The sequence below is a fragment of the Toxotes jaculatrix genome, chromosome 15 (genome assembly GCF_017976425.1).
Source record: "Toxotes jaculatrix isolate fToxJac2 chromosome 15, fToxJac2.pri, whole genome shotgun sequence".
NCBI classification, from domain to species: Eukaryota; Metazoa; Chordata; class Actinopteri; family Toxotidae; genus Toxotes; species Toxotes jaculatrix.
Window position 1 is genome coordinate 13052973 of NC_054408.1, and position 18894 is coordinate 13071866.

At 39.0% G+C, this 18894-nt stretch overlaps 2 protein-coding genes across 3 annotated transcripts; both read left to right on the forward strand.

The window, feature by feature from the left end:
• Positions 1-458: 458 nt before the first annotated feature.
• Positions 459-10478, forward strand: ifih1 (interferon induced with helicase C domain 1). Of its 2 annotated transcripts, none has more exons than XM_041056453.1 (16): positions 459-1004; positions 1338-1509; positions 1763-1909; positions 2252-2314; positions 4108-4334; positions 4924-5134; positions 6223-6440; positions 6966-7067; positions 7163-7286; positions 7413-7625; positions 8117-8373; positions 8462-8611; positions 8727-8888; positions 8983-9176; positions 9300-9393; positions 9803-10478. In XM_041056453.1, exons 1-16 carry the CDS (start codon positions 570-572, stop codon positions 9998-10000), a joined length of 2967 nt encoding a protein of 988 aa, XP_040912387.1. In that variant the 5' UTR covers positions 459-569; the 3' UTR covers positions 10001-10478. The 2 variants fall into 2 exon arrangements, with proteins under 2 accessions (XP_040912387.1, XP_040912388.1); XM_041056454.1 differs by having other exon boundaries at positions 989-1093; positions 9803-10476.
• Positions 10479-10828: 350 nt separating this feature from the next.
• LOC121193989 (fibroblast activation protein, alpha) lies at positions 10829-18570 on the forward strand. Its single transcript, XM_041056463.1, has 26 exons — positions 10829-11144; positions 11408-11489; positions 11907-11996; positions 12118-12212; positions 12317-12391; positions 12532-12584; positions 12777-12849; positions 13026-13146; positions 13235-13389; positions 13506-13603; positions 13731-13860; positions 14008-14046; positions 14142-14240; positions 14341-14411; positions 14507-14560; positions 14828-14952; positions 15143-15193; positions 15379-15477; positions 15993-16062; positions 16155-16349; positions 16510-16564; positions 16666-16765; positions 17445-17503; positions 17603-17675; positions 17856-17929; positions 18134-18570. The coding sequence occupies exons 1-26, from the start codon at positions 11142-11144 to the stop codon at positions 18233-18235; spliced, it is 2241 nt and encodes a 746-aa protein (XP_040912397.1). The 5' UTR covers positions 10829-11141; the 3' UTR covers positions 18236-18570.
• Positions 18571-18894: the final 324 nt, after the last annotated feature.

An 18894-nucleotide genomic window follows, 5' to 3' on the forward strand; every position in this document is an offset into this window, starting at 1 on the left:
GAAAATAAGTACATCATATTGCCAGATGTAAAAAAAAAAAAAAATGTATTTTTTTTAACTGAGTAAATTATATGAGAAACTCTTTAGCAAAACAGTAGTACATATGTTTGTTTTGAAGCTGTGGGAGCAATAAATTAAAACACTTACAGTGGTGTCACTGGCTTTCACTTTTTTTGAAAATATTACTTAATAATGTTATGTTGATACACAAATGCAATACCCTTATTACCAGCTGCGTACTAACAATAGTCCTTACAGGTCACTGAATATTAGAAACATTTGTCTTCAGTGTTAAGGAAAAGAGATGTAAATGCTTCTATAATGGTAACATGAAAATGTTAGGAAGCTCTTGGAGAACATGCAAAACCCACTGTGTTCCAATACTCACACCTAGTGGCCAGTTTTTTGTTTTTGTTTTTTTTTTTTTTTGCGAAACGAAACTGAAAGAGTTTCGCTTTCCTCAACACGAGCTCGTGAATCATCATTTGTGCAGTTAGTGGGTCTTTACAACCCCGGAGCCACCTTGTAGAATAGTATTGTTATCAGTGTTATCGTTGAGGTGAGTCGTAATGGCGTCTGATGAAGATGAAATATACGAGTGTCTCATTGAAGACTTTAGGCCGAGGCTGCGAGAGCATATAGTGGTGGACCGGGTTCTGGATCATTTACATGTTCTCGAAAACGACCAGACGGATCAAATCAGACAAAAGGCGAGGACCGAGGGCAACATAATAGCAGCTGATCTCCTCATTAACGCAGTCCTTAAGAAGCCACACACCAGAGGCTGGTTTAGGGCGTTTGTTGACGCGCTGTCAAATGCAGGTTGTGAATATGCAGCTGATTATATGCAAGTCAATCTCCCAGAACCTGAAGTGGAGGCAGAGAATGATAACTGCGTCCGGCTTATTCAGCTTCTGTCTCCCAGTCTTGTGGGCATGAAAACTGAAGAAGTGTGTTTACACTGTTTTTCTGAAGGCCTTCTTACAGAAGAGGACTCTGACATTGTAAGTACACTGTACCGAAAGTGAGCTGGCAAACCACTGCTGGTTTTTGGCATTTGGAGTTAATCAGCCCCTCAGCTATGAAAGATAATGTAAGTTTGAAAGGGTCACACTATGCATTAAGAATAAATTTATAATACAAACTGTTAACACATGTTATTTGCATACATTTTCAAGTTCAGCTTTTTAACTCAAAACTCCAAGTCCCAGTAGATGTCTTTGAGGTTGTTGACCACAAGATGGCAGACAAATGCACTCTTCTGTTTTGCAAAGCACTACACTTCCCTCTTATTGCATAACGAGGTTATATCACTTATTATGTTCATCATGTTTTAGATTAAAAATGAAATAACAAACAGAGGATCCAGGAGTGGAGCCCGAGAACTTCTGAGAAGCATCGTGAGAGGTCGACCAGGGTGGTTTTCAAAATTTCTCCAGATTCTGCGTGAAACTGAACACCAGACCCTGTATGAGCTGACTGGAGGGTCACCTGACTGTGACAAACAAGGTGACTAACTTCACTGGAGCACACACCCATCATGGGGAATGCCATCAGGCAGTCTTTTGGTATAGAAACAAGTCTATGAGTACAGCTGTGGACTGCTTACCATCTTTGTTCCAGCTTTATCAGAGCTCATAAACTTGTTATGACAGTGTTATAAGCAATTATCAGTAGTAATCTCTAATACTCTAAGAACTCCTTTCTTACTGTAGGATTATTATTCTTCAGTTCTAAAATGTTTTTATTTATTTATTGGTAGGCTCAGATGAGAAACTTTCTTCCCTGAAAGATGAACCCACCGGAAGTGGAAGTGCCACAGTGGAGAATCCAGCAGCAGATGAAAGCTGTGATAGCCCAGAGCTCATGGACATCAGCACAACTGAGGATCCTCAGGGAGAAGCCACAGGTCTTACAGGGCACCTCACCCAATAATCAGTGAAAAAAATAAATAAAGATATAGGGCATTGCTTCTGAAAAAAAAAATGAATAAAAGTTTTCCTAGTCTAATTTTAAACGCTTTAAGGAAATACAATTGACCTCCCTTGTACTGGAGAAGCAGTAGAAACCTCACAGACAAATTTGTTAGATCCCCAGCAAGTAAATCTGAAACTAACTACATGGCTGGAGATGAGTGGTGAATTTCACTTTTTGGCCATTTTTGGGTAATTAGTTTAAAAGCTGAACAAGGTTTAGATTAATATTCTGTCCTTTTTGACTGATTTTTACAGCTCAGTTTATATCTTTTCAGACTTGTACGAAGGAGCAAGCTCTGAATCCTCTGAACTGGCAAAAAGCTTGGAGCCCTCACAAGGTGGGACTGATTCAACCTCTCTCACCCTTGATACTGTTAATTTTGTTAAAGTATTTAAAGTATGTTAGTAATCTAAAAAGCTCATGTTCCTCCCCCAGTAGGCCACACACAAAAAACAAACACAAGAAAAATGTACACTGGGTCTGCAGATGCCCAATATTATCAAAAAGGCAGTGTGTAGTTGGAATGGGCTGCAAGTGGAACATTTGTCTGTCCTGCGTGCTTGACACCAAAGAATATGTTCCATGTGTGTGCTATAATGAACCACATGGAGGTCAAAGAGAACAGAGCATAGCCAGCGCTTCAAATTAAAACCACATGCTGACTCTATATTGCCAGATTGTAGAGAAATGTAAAGGAAACCTTTCAGTCAAGATACTGTGAAGTGGGGCCCTCTTCTACACCTCTAGGTTTATATCATGCTTCATCTGTTTGATTATTTCAGTAGCTATTCCATCAGCATTGTGCAGTGCTCTCTTTGCATTGCTATCATATGAAGTGCTTTTCTGACATTGTGTTAGCATAATGAATAATTGCTTCAGGGATAACAAACCCAGAGCAGAGATGTGGCACATAATGTGAACTAATGAGGCAGTGGAAATGATTTGATGAAATGAAGAAACAGAGGAAGTGTCTTATAATTTATTAATATGAGGTTACAGGACAATTTCTCTCATTAATTTGTGTAACACCATATAGCTGACTGTTGATGGCCAGAGCGCATAGCTCAAACAGACCAGTCTGTGAACAAAGTTGCATGTGTGGATTTATTTGTGGGTCTTCTGAAATTAACTTAGTTCCACTGCCCTGAATCACACTGAAAAATTGGCCTGTGGGTTTTCTGTTCCTCTCAGGTTTTAACATACACAGGCCACTGTTTAGTTCTTATTGTTATTAGAGCTCTATCTCTACATCAGCACAGACATGTATTTACTTCATGTAGTTGCTTGAAACAGCACTTTAACCTCTGGTATACAAAGTCTGGGAGGGAAAATTAAAAGCTGTCTGCGCTGAGAGAAAAAAAAACTTTCCAGGGGATTGAACTCATCTGGGGGGAATATTGTAGAACTTAGAGCTGAGGGGAAAAGGATGCACAGAGGGGGCTACAGGCACAGTGTGCATGGTTCCTTAGTCATGTTTTATCCCCAGCCTAGACAGATCAAGTGAGTCATAGCTTGCCAGCGACTTTAAGGCTGACTGATGTGGATCATAGTGAGTCTGCTGTCCTTAAAAACATTCCCCAAATCACATGTGATGAAATGATACACCCCAAGCAATCTGACTACATTTAAATGATTAATAAATACATACAAATGTTAACTAGTGTGAGGAAAAACAGTGCCTGTTGTTTGATTATTTTTGGAAAATATGAGGCAGTAAAAATGCCTCATATCACCATTTTAAAGCCAGTTTTTGATTGGTAATGATGTTGTAAAAGTCCAGAGTACATATATTTGTTTGTATTTAAACAATAACATCTGTTGCACATACTGGTCTACTTTTGGCACAGTTTTTAAAGCTTTGGACTTAATAGTTTGGATTAAGCTAAAATGGTCCAATAGTGCCTCTTAGTGACATGATAGTGCTTATAACAAAAATAAAATATATGTACGGCTGTGGGTGTGTATTTTGACTTTTTAATAGCAGCATTAAGAAAGCATTTCAACAACTTCAGGACCACTAACCACCAACAATGACAATCACAATCCTTTCCTGTCTGGCAGTGCCTGTAATTGTGGGTTGCTAACATGGACTGACGTTTTGTCTGCCTGAACGTTTGCTCTGCATTACAGATGGAACTGACCCAGTAGCAGCAGCCAGAGGCCCAGAAAACGGTGATATTGTTCTTCGAGATTATCAGACGGACGTCGCTAGACCTGCCTTGGAGGGGAAAAACATCATCATATGCCTCCCGACAGGAAGTGGTAAAACCAGGGTTGCAGTTTATATTACCAAAAAACATCTGGACCGCAGGAGGGAAGAGGGGCAATCAGGGAAAGTAGTCGTCCTAGTGAACAAGGTACTACAACCCGAGTCTGGAATACCTAACTTATGGCTTTGCACTACTATGCTGACCTACTTCTGTCCTTTTCATATCCAAAGAAAACACTCTATCTTTCAGTCAGTTAGCACATGTGGGTCAGCTCACCACAAATTACATACCGTAAGGTTTAGATATTCCCCTGCATTTTGTTGCTATTTGGCACATGTGTGATCTGCTCTACTTTGGATTAAAGGTTTTCCAGCTTTAAAACTATTGAGGTTAGTTTTAAAACAGCTTGAGAAATAGCAGTTGTATGTGACTGAAAGTCAACATAGTGGCTCCTTCTTTAGTACAGAGTAATAACTTGTGTCTCTTCCCTGATCCTTAGACAATGAACAATAAAATCTTCTAAATCATTGCAAAACTAATTTGAAACCCTGCCCCTGCCAAAGTGAATAAAAGGCCAGGACATATTTTTCTGTGTCAGGCTGCGGTTACTGTGATCATGAACAAACATAGTCTCAAATCATCAGGAGCTTTGTGGTAACAGAAACAATGCAGACAGTTATTTCTTGACACTGTAGCACCATCATGATAAAAATGAATTTGCACTGGTTTCCTGCAGGTTCCTCTTGTTGAGCAGCATTATTCCTCCGAGTTCTTGCCATTTCTGAAGCAAGCATATAAAGTGGAGAGAGTCAGTGGAGACTGCCAGCTCAAAATATCTTTCACAGAGATTGTGAAGAAAAACGACGTCATCATTTGCACGGCCCAGATTCTGGAAAACTTCTTGGAGAGGTCTAACGAAGGGGAGGACGAAGGGGTGAACTTAAGTGGTATGATGTTTACAAAAGTTAATAGAACACATCACGAGTTTTCCTTCACTGAATAGTTTTCTTTAGTTTCAGGAAACTTGATTGCACAAAACAAATAAGCATTCAAAATTAAATAGGGCCATAACACCTCTTTTAAAAAAAGGCTTCTGAAAACCTTTAGCTAAAATGTGTCCAGACTTAAACCATAGACACTGACAGGTTTTGGAATAGAAAGTCACTCGGAGGACTCGTCTCCGCAGCATCTCCCCTGATGATACCTGACAGGATCTTGTCAAAGTATTCCAGCTCTGTTGTTCACTCCTGTTGGCACTCACCACTCCAAGGTGGAATAGCCACCTCAGTGGAACATATGCTGTTTGTTGAAACGCCTGAAAGCGTGTTCTTTTTTTTTTTTTTTCCTATCTCCTGGTTTCCAGGCCACACGTCTGTTCAAGCCATCAGTGTGTGGCTGATCAAATTCACATGAGAGCTTCTATCACCCACAGTACATCAAGCTGCCACTCTCCATGCTCTTTTTCTCCAAGGACAAATTTGTATCATTCTGGGTAAATTTGTATATGTGAATGATTATTATTCACCTTTCTTACGCTTTTGTAAAATACAAAATAGTAGCTTAAGTTATTTTTAAAGTAGACAGTTTTCCAGCATATTTTATTGTGTGGTTTAAACTGCTGTGTCAAAAGTTCCTGGAAAAGCGCTGGTTTGTGTGGGAGGATCTTTCTTACAGAGAGATGCTATAATCAGTGAGGGAAAATCACCTCTATTTATTTAAGTGACTTAAATAAATAACTTCAAAATAGGACTGCTTGGTTAAGAACAATGTTTTCTTAAGAAATAGCAAGCAATTTGTCCCTGGACAATAATTTTACTCTGACAAAAAAACAGAAATGTATTGTCTTAAAAGCAAGCAGTGATCTTATGAAACAATCATCTTTGTCTCTGTTTATTCCTTCTATTCTAAACCACCTATCATGAAACCGCATTGAACTGCAACTTTGTCCCTAACAAGCATATTGTCCAGAGACTACTTTGCGTCACATATAGTACATGAATTCATATATTTGTTGTTATGTCTTCTGCTCTTGTAGATCTGACACTGATCATAATAGATGAGTGTCACCACACTCAGAAAGGAGGAGTCTACAACCACATAATGATGCGCTACCTGAAACAGAAGCACAAGAACAGAAAGCTGGAGAAGGAGCAGAAGAAACCCATGCCCCTCCCTCAGATACTGGGCCTGACTGCCTCACCAGGGGTCGGCGGAGCAACGAAAATGGAGAAAGCAGAGGAGCACATTCTGCGAGTAAGTACCATTCTCAGCTCCACCAACAACTCAGCTATGATGCCAACAACACCAGATTTGGCCTCAAAAATCACTTTAGTCACAGTCACACAGCTACACTTTGAATAAAACTTGAGTATATTCAAAACACAAAAATATTTCAGAGTATGTTTATCGTACTGAATTAATTCTACAGCTTTAACTTTGTTCACACCTAGCATATTCATGGATCATCATAAACAACCTCATTTTCTCTTTTTTTTGTTTTGTTTCTATTTTTCACCTTTTCTTAATCTAAACCCTGCCCCAGTTTCTCTGCCTTAGTCATCAAGGACCCTGTTCATCCTGTTCTTCCAGCCAAGCTGTTTCCAATGTTCCACGCTGCTCATGCACACAGGGCAACCATAAAGTTTCCTACTAAAAAAATTGAAAACATCCTTTTGGTATTAACTCTGTGTTAGACAAGAAGAACTTCAGTAGAAACAATGTCACAGAGATGCGTGATTTGATTCAGTCTAACACTATAAATCTGTGTCTCTTTCATAGATTTGTGCAAACTTGGATGCTTCCAAAATCATGACAGGGAGCCTTGGGGAATACAAAAAGGAACCAAGGAAAATAACTCTAACTGTTGAAGATAGAAAAGAGGTACAGTTGTTCCTCTTTGGCCTCGTGGTAGCCTTTTAATACGGTTTCTCTAAGGAATGGCATTGAGAGTCTTTGTTAATTTTTGTATTTTTCAGGATCCCTTTGGTGAAGTAATTAAGAAAATCATGAATGCCATTCATGCCCATGCCAAGCTCAACCCAACTTGTGACCTTGGCTCTCAGAATTATGAACAGTGGGTTGTTCAAAAAGAGCGAAAAGGTGAGTACAGTAGATTATTTTCCTCATCTTCAGGGATACTAACCCTTTGTCTGACTTTTTTTTTCTTACGCAAAACCAGTCATATGGCTTGTAGGGACCTAAAACCTGTTTCAATTCATTTTTAAGCTGCAACAGACGAAGATCAGAAACTGCGGGTTTGCGCAGAGCACCTTCGACAATACAGCGAGGGCCTGAATCTTAGCAACACCATTCGTATGAGTGATGCCTTTGCTTTCCTGAACAAATACTACGAGGAGGAGACAAAGAGAAAAACAACCCCAGATGAGGAGCCGATCACAGTCACAGAAACTGAGAGATTCCTCTTCAGTTTGTTTAATGGTACTGTAGTGTTCTGTTAGAGTGACCTATTGCATTCTTGACTTTTTTGTGATTAACAATACTGTTTTATGTTTGTTAGCATTTTAATAAGTTTAACATTTTAGGAAATAAGCTCTTTGGGAAGGTAACAAAATCCACTAACCAACATCTCCAACATTAACATGTTTCATCTGGACAAAAACCAAGTTTAAACCCAACAAGTTGCAGCTTTACAGGGATGCGAGACTATTCTTGTTCATGAGATACAGCATGTTAATTAGATCTCCTAACAAGTGGGTTTAGGCTACTCCAGTCTTTTGCTAAGCTAAGCTAACTAGCTGCTTGCTGTAGCCATACACTTATCTGACAGACATGAGAGTGCTACCTGTCTCCCCATTTCACTCTCAGCTAGAAAGTGAATAAACCTATTTCCCAAAATGCTGAGCTGTTCTTTCAACCTTTAAAGTGACAGAGAGGATTTACCTCAGTTCTTTAATATCTGTGTCCTGCAGAGAACAAGGAAGAGCTGCAGAGGCTCGCACGGATTCCAGCTTATGAAAATGACAGCCTGTCGAAACTAAAGAGTAAAATTCTGCAAGAGTTCAGCAGCAGGGAGGAGGCCAGGGGGATCATTTTCACCAAAACACGTCGCAGTGCCATTGCTCTAAGCCAGTGGATTCAGGAAAACCCCAAATTTGCTGACATTGGAGTGAAAGCCTCACATGTCATTGGAGGAGGAGACCAGAGTGTTGTTAAACCAATGACTTCTGTGAGTGTACACTACACAAACTAACCCACATTTGCTTTTAGCATCCTGTGCACTTCAAATCCAATTTACACCTGACCCCCTTAATCAGGCAGAGCGTGTGGACGTGCTGAACAAATTCCGCAATGGTGACGTCAACTTGCTGATTGCTACCACAGTGGCAGAGGAGGGTTTGGACATACCAGCCTGCAATTTTGTTATCCGATATGGCCTTGTGACCAATGAGATCGCTATGATTCAGGTCAGTGACATCAGTAGTCAAATGAGTAAGGATGTGTTGTCTTTAATTAGGATTATTGCTGTTAATTAAGGCACTTAAATTCTGTTTGTGTTGACTCAATTGTTACCTTTTGCAGGCTGAAGGTAGAGGAAGAGCCGAAGACAGCAGTTACACTCTAGTTGAAGTGAAAAACTCTGGGGTGGCTGAAAAGGAGTGTGTCAATGAGTACCGCAAGAACATGATGAACAAAGCCATTGACAAAATCAGAGCCTTAAAGCAAGCGGACTATGACAAACGAGTATGTTCACTTCAAGCGTTTTTATGTCCTTTGAACTGATACTCCACATTGGTGTAAGACTGTACTCAGTGATGTTTTTTCCCCCTTTCATCAGATCTTAGAGTTTCAGATTCAGGCTATCATGGAGGAGAAGGTGAGAATGACAAAGAAGAAGCAGAAAGACATGAAGAATGCAAACCCATCTGAAGTGAAGTTTAGCTGTCGTGGCTGCAGCAAACATGTCTGCACCGGTGAAGACATCCAGATCATTGAAAACATGCACCGAGTCAATGTTACATCGGAGTTTTGGTACCCATTACAATTTAAAGTTCGCTTTTAAATTACTCTGAACTGTTTAGCTTATGTTTAGTGATGTACAAACTGTATTTCACTACTGTAATTCTGATGATTCATTATACTGTTTTTTTACAGTAAACTTTTCATTCAGAGAGAAAACACCTCTCTTCAGGAGCGGCTTCTAGAAAGTGACACCAATTGCTTCATAGCATGCAAAGACTGCGGGCAGGTAAACGTATTTCAGGACTGTTTTTGCAAAGTTGGGATTGTTGCAGATTTTCTTATGAATCCTAAAAGAGTGGTTCAGCATTTTGGAAAATACCTTTATTTGCTTTCTTCCTTGGAGCTAGATAAGCTACGTGCAGCATGGCAACACTCAGGGGGAGTGCAGCCACTTCTCTAATGATATACTGCTGATTATAAAAAAAAAAATAGGAGTAGGAAATGAGTCAAGATCAGCCATCAACAGCTGTTCAAAATGGGAGACAATAACATGAGTCATATGAATCATATGATACAAATACTACCACAGAGACCATGACTGCCTCACGGAATTTCCCCATAAATTTGTGTTGCCATCGCCTACATGTGCTCCCATATCGTCCCTTTATTTTTCTAACTGCTGCCCTCCATTGCAGAGATGGGGTTCGATGATGATGTACCGTGGGATCGAGTTGCCCTGCCTCCATGTGAAAAACTTTGTGGTGACATTCAATGGAAAGAAGATTAGCAAATGCACCAAGTGGAACGAGCTTGCCGTTAAGTTTGCTGCCTTTGACTACGCTGAACATGCGAGCCGGGTGGCAGAGAGCTCAGATGATGAAGAGACAATGTGAACTGAACTATTTATAATAGCCAGTAATCAAGAAAGCACTGATTTCTTGTATTCATATCTGTCTTGCTTGTACAGCATACATTGCCCATCACAGTGTTAAATGCGATGTTTCTTTACAGTGCTACACTTAAATGAGATCTAGTGTTACTGACAGTGGTGGGGTTAAACGATTGTCCAGAACATAACAATTTAATCATTTTCTTGGGTTGTTCCATAAATCTCTAATCTCTTTCTTTTCTTTCTAATCTTTTTTGTCTGGTGAAATACTTAAAAAATCATAAAATATATGTATAGTGTATGTAAGTGTACATTACTGGTAGAAAATAAATTGGGAAAAGATGAATAATAAATTTCCTCTCCAACCCCTGAGGTCTCATGAGGTGGGAGCCACTGCCTGTGATAGCCCCTTAGAGACCACCTGTCAACATGTGCAGACAAACAGATGCTGATGATTTACCGTGAAATACAACTGTTTGCTAGTCACTTCTGAGCAACAATTTTTTAAGCAACATGATTATCCTGGAAAATGTTTGAACATATTCATGGATCCTCAAGTGTTAAAACTGTCTCCACTATGTGGCTTTTAACTCTGATTATTTATTGATTTCGTTTTCTAATTCAGTCCCCAATACAATCAACCCTTTCCCCTTCTGATTACCTTACTTTGCTCAGAGGGTGAAAAAAACCAAGACTGTTGTCACTGATAATAACAACTGGAAAATATAAATCACACATGCTGAATTGCACTAGGAAGTGAAGCTCTTGCTTAAGTTGTCATTTCGACGCTCTCACATTTGATGAGTGAATGACTTGCGCCCTCGGTGAAAAAGCCACTTCCTAAATACCAGCAAGTTGTGCGCTCTTGGAAAGTTTCGGGCTGCTGACTTCAGGGACTCATCTCTTTCTGGTGTCGGACTCCTCTCAGGAATGCAGCGGGAAGAGTGAGAAGTCTGCTCCAACTAAAGTAGGACGAAGCTCAGTTTTCTCATGTTGCCATGTTTAGTTTAAAGTTATTGTTGCGTTTTTTGTGGTGAGAGTATGTGAACCAGGCTGCTTGTTGAAGGACTCACTCTATAACGTAACGTCAGCGACCTTTAAGGATTATTAAAGACTGAGATCTTCATTGCGACTTCATCCGCATCATGGTCAGTAGTCAATTTACTCTCCGCTTCCGTTGTGAAAAATAGTTTTTTGTTTTTTTTTTTAATACAAATAATGTGTGAATGAAGCATTACTTCCAGTAAACTGTGTTACGCTCACGTATAGGATAAATGAACAGGCTTCAAGACGAGGACCTGCAACGTCAGCTTGTGTATTTCAGAGAATGTTTTTGCAACTGTTTGGTTGTGTGTGTGTGTGTGTGTGTGTGTGTGTGTGTGTGTGTGTGTTTGTGTGTCACCTCTCACAGGGCTGCAGCAAGGTGATGTGGGCTGCGCTGGGGGCGGTTGTCGTCATCATGTTAATAACAATCCCAGCAGTTTATTTCAGCAGTAAGTTATAGCCCAGGCCCGTTTGTTCATTTCTTTCTCTGTGTCTGTGCTGGCTGTCGGCGCTCAGTGTGAAAATAACAAACTGTGTTACACTAAAGCTCGAAATCATGTATTTCAAATTACAAACTTTTTTTTTTTTTTTTTTAACTCTTGATCGATTAATTCCAAGCAGATTTTTTAAAAATAAAATTCCTACATTTTTTTCTTTCTAAACTTCAGAACAGAAAATGATGATACGCTTTGTTAACTTCCCTCATGTGGATTTAACAGTATAGCGTGCAGAAGTTGCAGTTCAAATAGCGCCACCGCGTGACGGAGGGTTTTTCATTTCAGATTTCAGAAGCAAAATCTTACCAGTTTCTAGCACTTTTGTAAGCAACAAGCTCTGGTGTTAATACAGCATATGCATAATTTCAGAACATGATCGTACCAAAAGGCCATTCACGCTTGATGATTACTTCAATGACACCATAAGATGGAACTCCTACAATTTGCTCTGGATATCAGGTATCACCTCCAGTCCAATCACCTCTATTATACAAGCAGTTATTTTGGGCAACATAATAAGTTAATCTTCATGTTGTGTACAAATATGTCAAAGCTTATTTGTTGTCCTTCCTGTCTGCAGATAAGGAATATCTGCATAAAACCAGAGAGGGGAATGTCTTTCTCCACAATGCTGAAACGAATGAGGAGTCACTATATTTGAGCAATTCAACCTTTGTAATTTCGTTTTTCAAATATTAGAATTTTGTAACAATAAACACAATTTTATCAACACTTAATAATTGCTAATACTAATATTTCAATAATAATTTTCACTACAGGCCCAGGTGGATGCCACAGGTTACCTGCTGTCTGGTGATTATAAATACATTGCTTTTGAAAGCAATTACACAAAGGTGAGAAACCTCTTATGACTGTCCTTCACTTGGCCTTGTATGTCTGTTTTTACATTTCAAATAGTTCACTGTAAATGTTTGATCATAACAAATCTAAATACAAAAGTCTGAAGACAAGCTTTGTGTTTAAAATCCCACAGAAATGGAGACATTCATTCACAGCCTCATACTCCATCTATGACATGGAGCGCTCGTAAGTAGCCGTGTTTTATTGTGATGGTATCACACTCAAAAAGCAGGAGTTCAGAAACCCAAACAAATGAAAATCAGGTGCACTTGTATGTTTTTACCACGATAATATGTTAAATCCTTCAGTAACATTGGTAGAAACATTGATGTGATTGGCAATGATTATGATCCTCAATCATTTTTCATTTCATTGCAGAACATTTGTTTCACCTGTGAATCTTCCAGCTGTTGTGCAGTACTTTGTCTGGGCCCCAGAAGGACACAAATTTGTGAGTTTACACAGTGTTATCATGTATCATAGTCTTCACATTCAGCTGAAGTGAACAATATTGCAAGTCTGTTTAAAAACGTGTCTTTGATTAAGTACAATTTAAACCTTAGTATGGCTGTGGACTGTATTTATTGTTAAAGTCATAATAAACTGTAAATACATTGTATTTTGCAGGCTTATGTCTCGGACTACAACATTTTTTTAAAATCTGATGTCACTGCTGAAGCTGTACAACTGACATACAACGGGAAAAAGAATGAAATCCTTAACGGTATCCCTGACTGGGTATATGAAGGTAAGTACAATTCACCGTTTCAGTAGTATGCATCCGTGAGATAGTTACTGAGTTTTGTTTTGTTTTTTTTTCGCTCCAACAACTTCAGAGGAAGTGTTTGCATCGAATGGGGCAATATGGTGGTCAACAACTGGAAAATTCTTGGCTTATCTGGAGCTAAATGATACAGAAGTTCACAAAGTGGAATTCTCTTGGTATGGATCTGAGCAATATCCTGAAACAGTGGTTGTTCCGTACCCAAAGGTAAGAGGCTGATTAAGAGATCGGATGTTATAGTTCACATTGTCCTCCCCTTATTTTCCTCACACTCTCATAGTATATGATTTTTCATCAAGAATGTATCATTGTATCTGTTAAAGGCTGGATCGACCATTACCCGGGTGAAACTGTTTGTGGTTGATACCACAAATCCATCCAGCCGCGCACAGGTGCTTCCTCCTGCATCCGTTGCTTCTGGGTCTGTAGATTCCTCCGTTTATGGCATTAAACCTTAAATCGTACTACATTTAAAGCAGAGGCAAATACAATACCTTCATGGTCTGTCTTGTGTGAACACCTTGTCACTTTCTGTCACCTTTACTCAGTGATCACATTTTGTGCTCAGTGACCTGGGTTACAGACAAGCGCGTCGCTGTGCAGTGGCTCACAAGGAAGCAGAATTACGTGATTGTACAGATCTATGACTTTGATGGAAGCAGCTGGAAAGAAACACGGGTATGTGTCACTTCCCTTGTTACCTGTCTGGTCAGCGAATCCTGTTGATCTCAGGGATGACTGATAATGAATTCATTTAATGTTCATGGAGGTAAATGCTAATTGAATGCTAATTAACCAATGTCTTAAAATCTCTACTCTCTATAGAAATTTGAGCAAACAAGTAAGACCGGTTGGGTCGGCCATGTGAGTTTCCAAAAAGTTACCACCACCGATTTAAGTAATTGATCCTCAGGATTTGACTTGATGAGTGACTTTAAAATATTTCCTTTTTTTCCCAGTACATGCCTTTACCTCTTTTTTTTGCTGAAGATAAACTCAGTTTCTACAAAGTGATGAGTGACACTCAGGGCTACAAACATATTCATTATGTCAAAGATGTAAGTATTTTCACTTCTAGTTATGCAGAAAATGCTCTCCAGTCACTTACATCATGTCTTTAGTCTAGAGTGTTATATTCACTAAAGGTGTTTTGTTAAGGGCAAAGCAACACCTATTACATCTGGGAAGTGGGAAGTCATCTACATAACCAAATTAACAAAAGGTGTCATGTGAGTGATGATACCATACATTTCTGGTAAAACTACATAAACTTTAAAAACTATTGCACATGAAAATCTGACTCATGTAAAACTCTTTTCCACAGATATTTTGTGAGTAATGAGTACCAAGGAATACCAGTAAAGAGAAATCTTTACAAGTAAGGAATTTTATTTATCTGTTATCAGTGTGATGGCCAAACTAATTTGTTTTATTGCATCTTTTTTTGGTGCATTGTTTATATTAGTTTTTCTTTTGTACAAGTTAATGTCAATATACATATGTATTCATGGACTAGCATGAACACGAGCAAATACACTAGCCAAAGGTAATTATGATCACTAAACAAGAGGGAAGACACAATATTACGAACTGGCGCCAACTGAATGACATAACTGACATGAATTGCTACTTGTTTGCTTGTCAGGATTGCGATTGGAAGCAACCCCTCCACACCTCAGTGCCTCACTTGTGACCTGTATAAGGACAGATGTCAGTACAACACAGGTTACTTCAGCTTTGACGCCTCTTACTACCGAATCACCTGCTACGGTCAGTTACCCCCCCCCCCCCAACCACCTGCTCTTAGGCATGGTCATTCATGGTCAATGTGTGGGAATTAATCTGTGGTGCAGAGCATCTGTGAACCGTAATCTGAGCCAAAATAGTCATCGCTGAAGTTGTACAGAAGACTTGGTGTGTAATCAATGATTTGTATATTTTCTATTTCTGTTTTCACCAGGACCTGGATTGCCCCTCTACATACTCATGGACAACAGGGGCCCAGGTGCACGTACGTATACTTGATTTCATGCACTAACCCCATGCCCATTGTTGAATTTTTTAACTCAGTTGCATCATTTTACAGTTAGTTCATGTTATCATTTCGCTTTGTGTGCCATTCAGGTATGCAGGTATGCTCAGATACAGATTTACAGATTTGTATACATATTTATATGTTTTTTGGGTTTTTTTTAGGCATCGCCGTCCTTGAAGAAAACAAGGACCTGGAAAATATCCTGTCTGAAATCCAAATGCCAAAGATGCAGTATGGCACACTAAAGGTTGCAGGATTTGGTGAGAGAATGCCTGAAGACTTATGAAATTATTCTGCTTTAAATAAAAGTGTGTGTTTGGTATGGCTTTTCCACATAAAAACTAATAAACTAATAAAAAAAATCTTAAAAGCACATCTATATGTACAAATATACAAATAAGTTTTTATTTCATAATTTAACTGTTGGACACAAGATGTTTCCCACTTCCCTGAAAAGTACATTCTCAGTGTGTGTTCACTGGAGGCTTCAAATTTCCACATCTCACTTGTGTAAGTTGAATATTGGATCAAGATTGGCTTTCAAGCCATTTTAGATGTCACAACATTATGCACCCTCAAGGACACGTTAAAACTCAGATTTGTGCTGAACACAGAGAAACTTTCCGCCTACAAGCACATGAATGTGAAAACAACTTTCTAGTGTCCAACTCTGCACATACATTACTCTATGCAGTGAAGGTCAAACATCCAAGTGGAGTAACAATATGTGAAACACCAGTTTGCTAATTTCCGAATCTTTTTTCCTTGCCCACAGATCTTTGGTATCAAATGATGTTACCACCAAATTTTAAGAAATCTAAAAAATATCCTCTTCTCATTGACGTGTAAGTGAACAGCCCTCCCCAGCGCTCCATCCTGATATAATTCCGTGGGTATTTGTTAATGTGATGATACATGCCATTGGTGTCCTCTGCAGGTACGGTGGCCCCTGTAGTCAGAAGGTGGACTATCGTTTCAAGCTGAACTGGGGCACGTACCTCTCCAGTTCACATGGAATCATCATCGCCAGCTTTGACGGTAGGGGAAGTGGTTACCAAGGTGATGAAATAATGCATGCGATCTACAGGCGCCTTGGGACATTCGAAGTGGAAGATCAGATAACAGCTGTGAGGTAAAGTGTGTCTGAACCTTTAGTCACCTCATCATCACATCACATGCACTGCACCATTTGGAAAAAATGTGATGACTGTAAAGGCAAATTACTGGTTTAGCAGATCTCCAAATATGTTTCTATTGCTTTTGTCAATTAATAAATGATTTTTGTGTTATAGGAAATTCATTGACATGGGTTTTATTGACAAAGACAGAATAGCAATATGGGGCTGGGTAAGTTGTACGATCTCTTGTTTCTCTCCATATTTCTCATATACTCATCTTTGTATTCAATGTTTTTGCATTCACTAAAATTCATCAATTCTGATCTTCAGTCATATGGTGGTTACGTGTCCTCAATGGCCTTGGGTGCTGGAACTGGGCTCTTCAAATGTGGAATAGCAGTTGCCCCAGTAGCCAAGTGGGAATATTATGGTGGGTGTGGATGCATGCATAGTGTTTTATAAGTTTCTAAAATATGTTCTGAGAGCACTGTATTCCTTCTTTGCTGTCATTTCTGCAATATACTTAAAAGAGTACTTCTGGTAGCTGATATACTCTCTTTTACCTGCGTGTTCTCATGTGCATCATGGCTGCATCATGTCCTGCAGTCCTTGGGAGCAGTAGCTGGTAGTAGTGGTTGTAACCTCCTCTAGTACCTCCATGGTTTTTGTGTACTTTGTGCAAAACCGGAAGTTCACAAGGAAGGTATTCCTTTTTCATCTGGGGAGCCCACTTATACCTCCAGGCATTGCAGCGGTCATCTACATGTACACATTGGTAAAAGTATATCACTGATGTTTTGACATTGTCAGACTAATGGTGGACAGTTTTGGCACCTACAATACGTGCAGTGCAACTCGACCACTGGCAATTCAGTCAGAGATTGAAATGTCTCAGAGATTTGAACATCTCAGAAATTCAAACATCGTTGCTTGAGGTTAGAAGCCTTAGTACTGCTCCCCAGGACTTGTAAACAGACTCTGATGTGTAAAGTCAATGGAGATCAAATCTCATTTAAAGTCCCTGAAAACCTTTATTCATTCTACTTTAATACTTTCTGAATAAGTGTTATGTTTTTATAGTATGTGGTATTGTTTTTGTTTTTTTGCAGATGCAGTGTACACTGAACGCTACATGGGCAAGCCCACAGAGAATTCAGATGCCTACAAAGTAAATATCATACAAGCTCTATAACAATCTTTTTAAACTACAGCACATTTCTGACCTGAGACATGTTATTAAGCGTAAAATCTTTCTTTTATTTAACAGAATTCCACAGTGACGGCCAGAGCACAAAACTTCAAAACTGTAGACTATCTATTGGTTCACGGCACAGCAGATGGTATGTTCAGTTTCATACTCTTCTTTTCAGTTTTTGATAAGTCTTTAGCATGTGATAACCCCATTTCTCACCAGTGCACCAGGTAAGACAGTAAAGCCTTGAACAAATAGACTGTTTGCCTCAATGGAAAGTTGAGCTTTGATGTTGGGTCACGTAGTGAAAGCACTGTCTTTCCTGTAGACAACGTCCATTTCCAGCAAGCAGCACAGATCTCCAAAGCTCTGGTGGACAAGCAAGTGGACTTTGAGACAATGGTAAATATTGGCTCAGCGAAGTGGGACTAATATTGACCCCGATGGTGTTGATTTAATGAAGGTTTTAAATGTGAAGAAAAAAAAACCTGTATTACTGTGCCCAGTACAAAATATTTACGATTAAAATGTTTTAAAATTGTATCATGTTACGTGGGATTCTGAATGTTAGTCCATCCACTAATATGATTTTGGTGTTAATTTCAGTGGTACACTGACAAGGACCACGCTCTCAGTGGATCAGCCACCCATCATGTATACACCCTCATGAGCCACTTCCTGCAGAAATGCCTCCTCAATCCCAAATAGATGTGAAGAATGTGACGGCATTTATAGTGAAGTTTAATTTGTGGTTTGATTGTTTTTTTTACTGGTATTCTGAAGTGTCAGGTTGAACATTTTGTAAAGGTTTTTATGTGCAATGGACATTCACTTGCTTGTACAAATGAACATTTGTATTTTATGTGGAATTATGGAATTATTTTCTAAGTATGGGTCGTTTTAAACAAACTAAAACTCATCGCATGCATTTATAGTCAAACACATTTTGTGCATATGATAACATACAATAGTTTAATTGCACTGCACTGACTTGTTGTGGAGTGGTATCATACGTGTTTAGTTTATGTTGTAATGAAGGTAAAATAAACATTGTTTTGAAATATAACAGATTCATCATTTTGCTCATTATAGCACATTAGCCCAATTAATTTTTCCACACATTCTGACAAACATATGTTGCACTTGGAAAGAATTAAGTTGTATGTATATTTTGTGTGAATTTTTTAGATAGGGTTGTATGATGTAACACTCAAGCATATAGGACCATAAAACCCACAAGAAGTTTTAACATGAAAATCATGAAGAAAGAATTCTGGATAAAAGTATGAAAAAATATTTTTGTTTCTAACTCTGCATGGCTTGTCTCTAATTGAAAAAGAAAATAACCAAAAGGCTTTTGTTTCATG

Bases quoted from the DNA above. Each gene is read 5' to 3' on its own strand.
- ifih1 (XM_041056453.1), top strand. From the start codon at position 570: ATGGCGTCTGATGAAGATGAAATATACGAGTGTCTCATTGAAGACTTT. The intron at 1,510-1,762 runs GTGACTAACTTC...ATTTATTGGTAG, and splicing joins ACCTGACTGTGACAAACAAG to GCTCAGATGAGAAACTTTCT. The intron at 9,394-9,802 runs GTAAACGTATTT...CCTCCATTGCAG, and splicing joins CATGCAAAGACTGCGGGCAG to AGATGGGGTTCGATGATGAT.
- LOC121193989 (XM_041056463.1), top strand. The intron at 12,392-12,531 runs GTGAGAAACCTC...AAAATCCCACAG, and splicing joins TTGAAAGCAATTACACAAAG to AAATGGAGACATTCATTCAC. The intron at 13,604-13,730 runs GTCTGTAGATTC...ACCTTTACTCAG, and splicing joins CCTGCATCCGTTGCTTCTGG to TGATCACATTTTGTGCTCAG.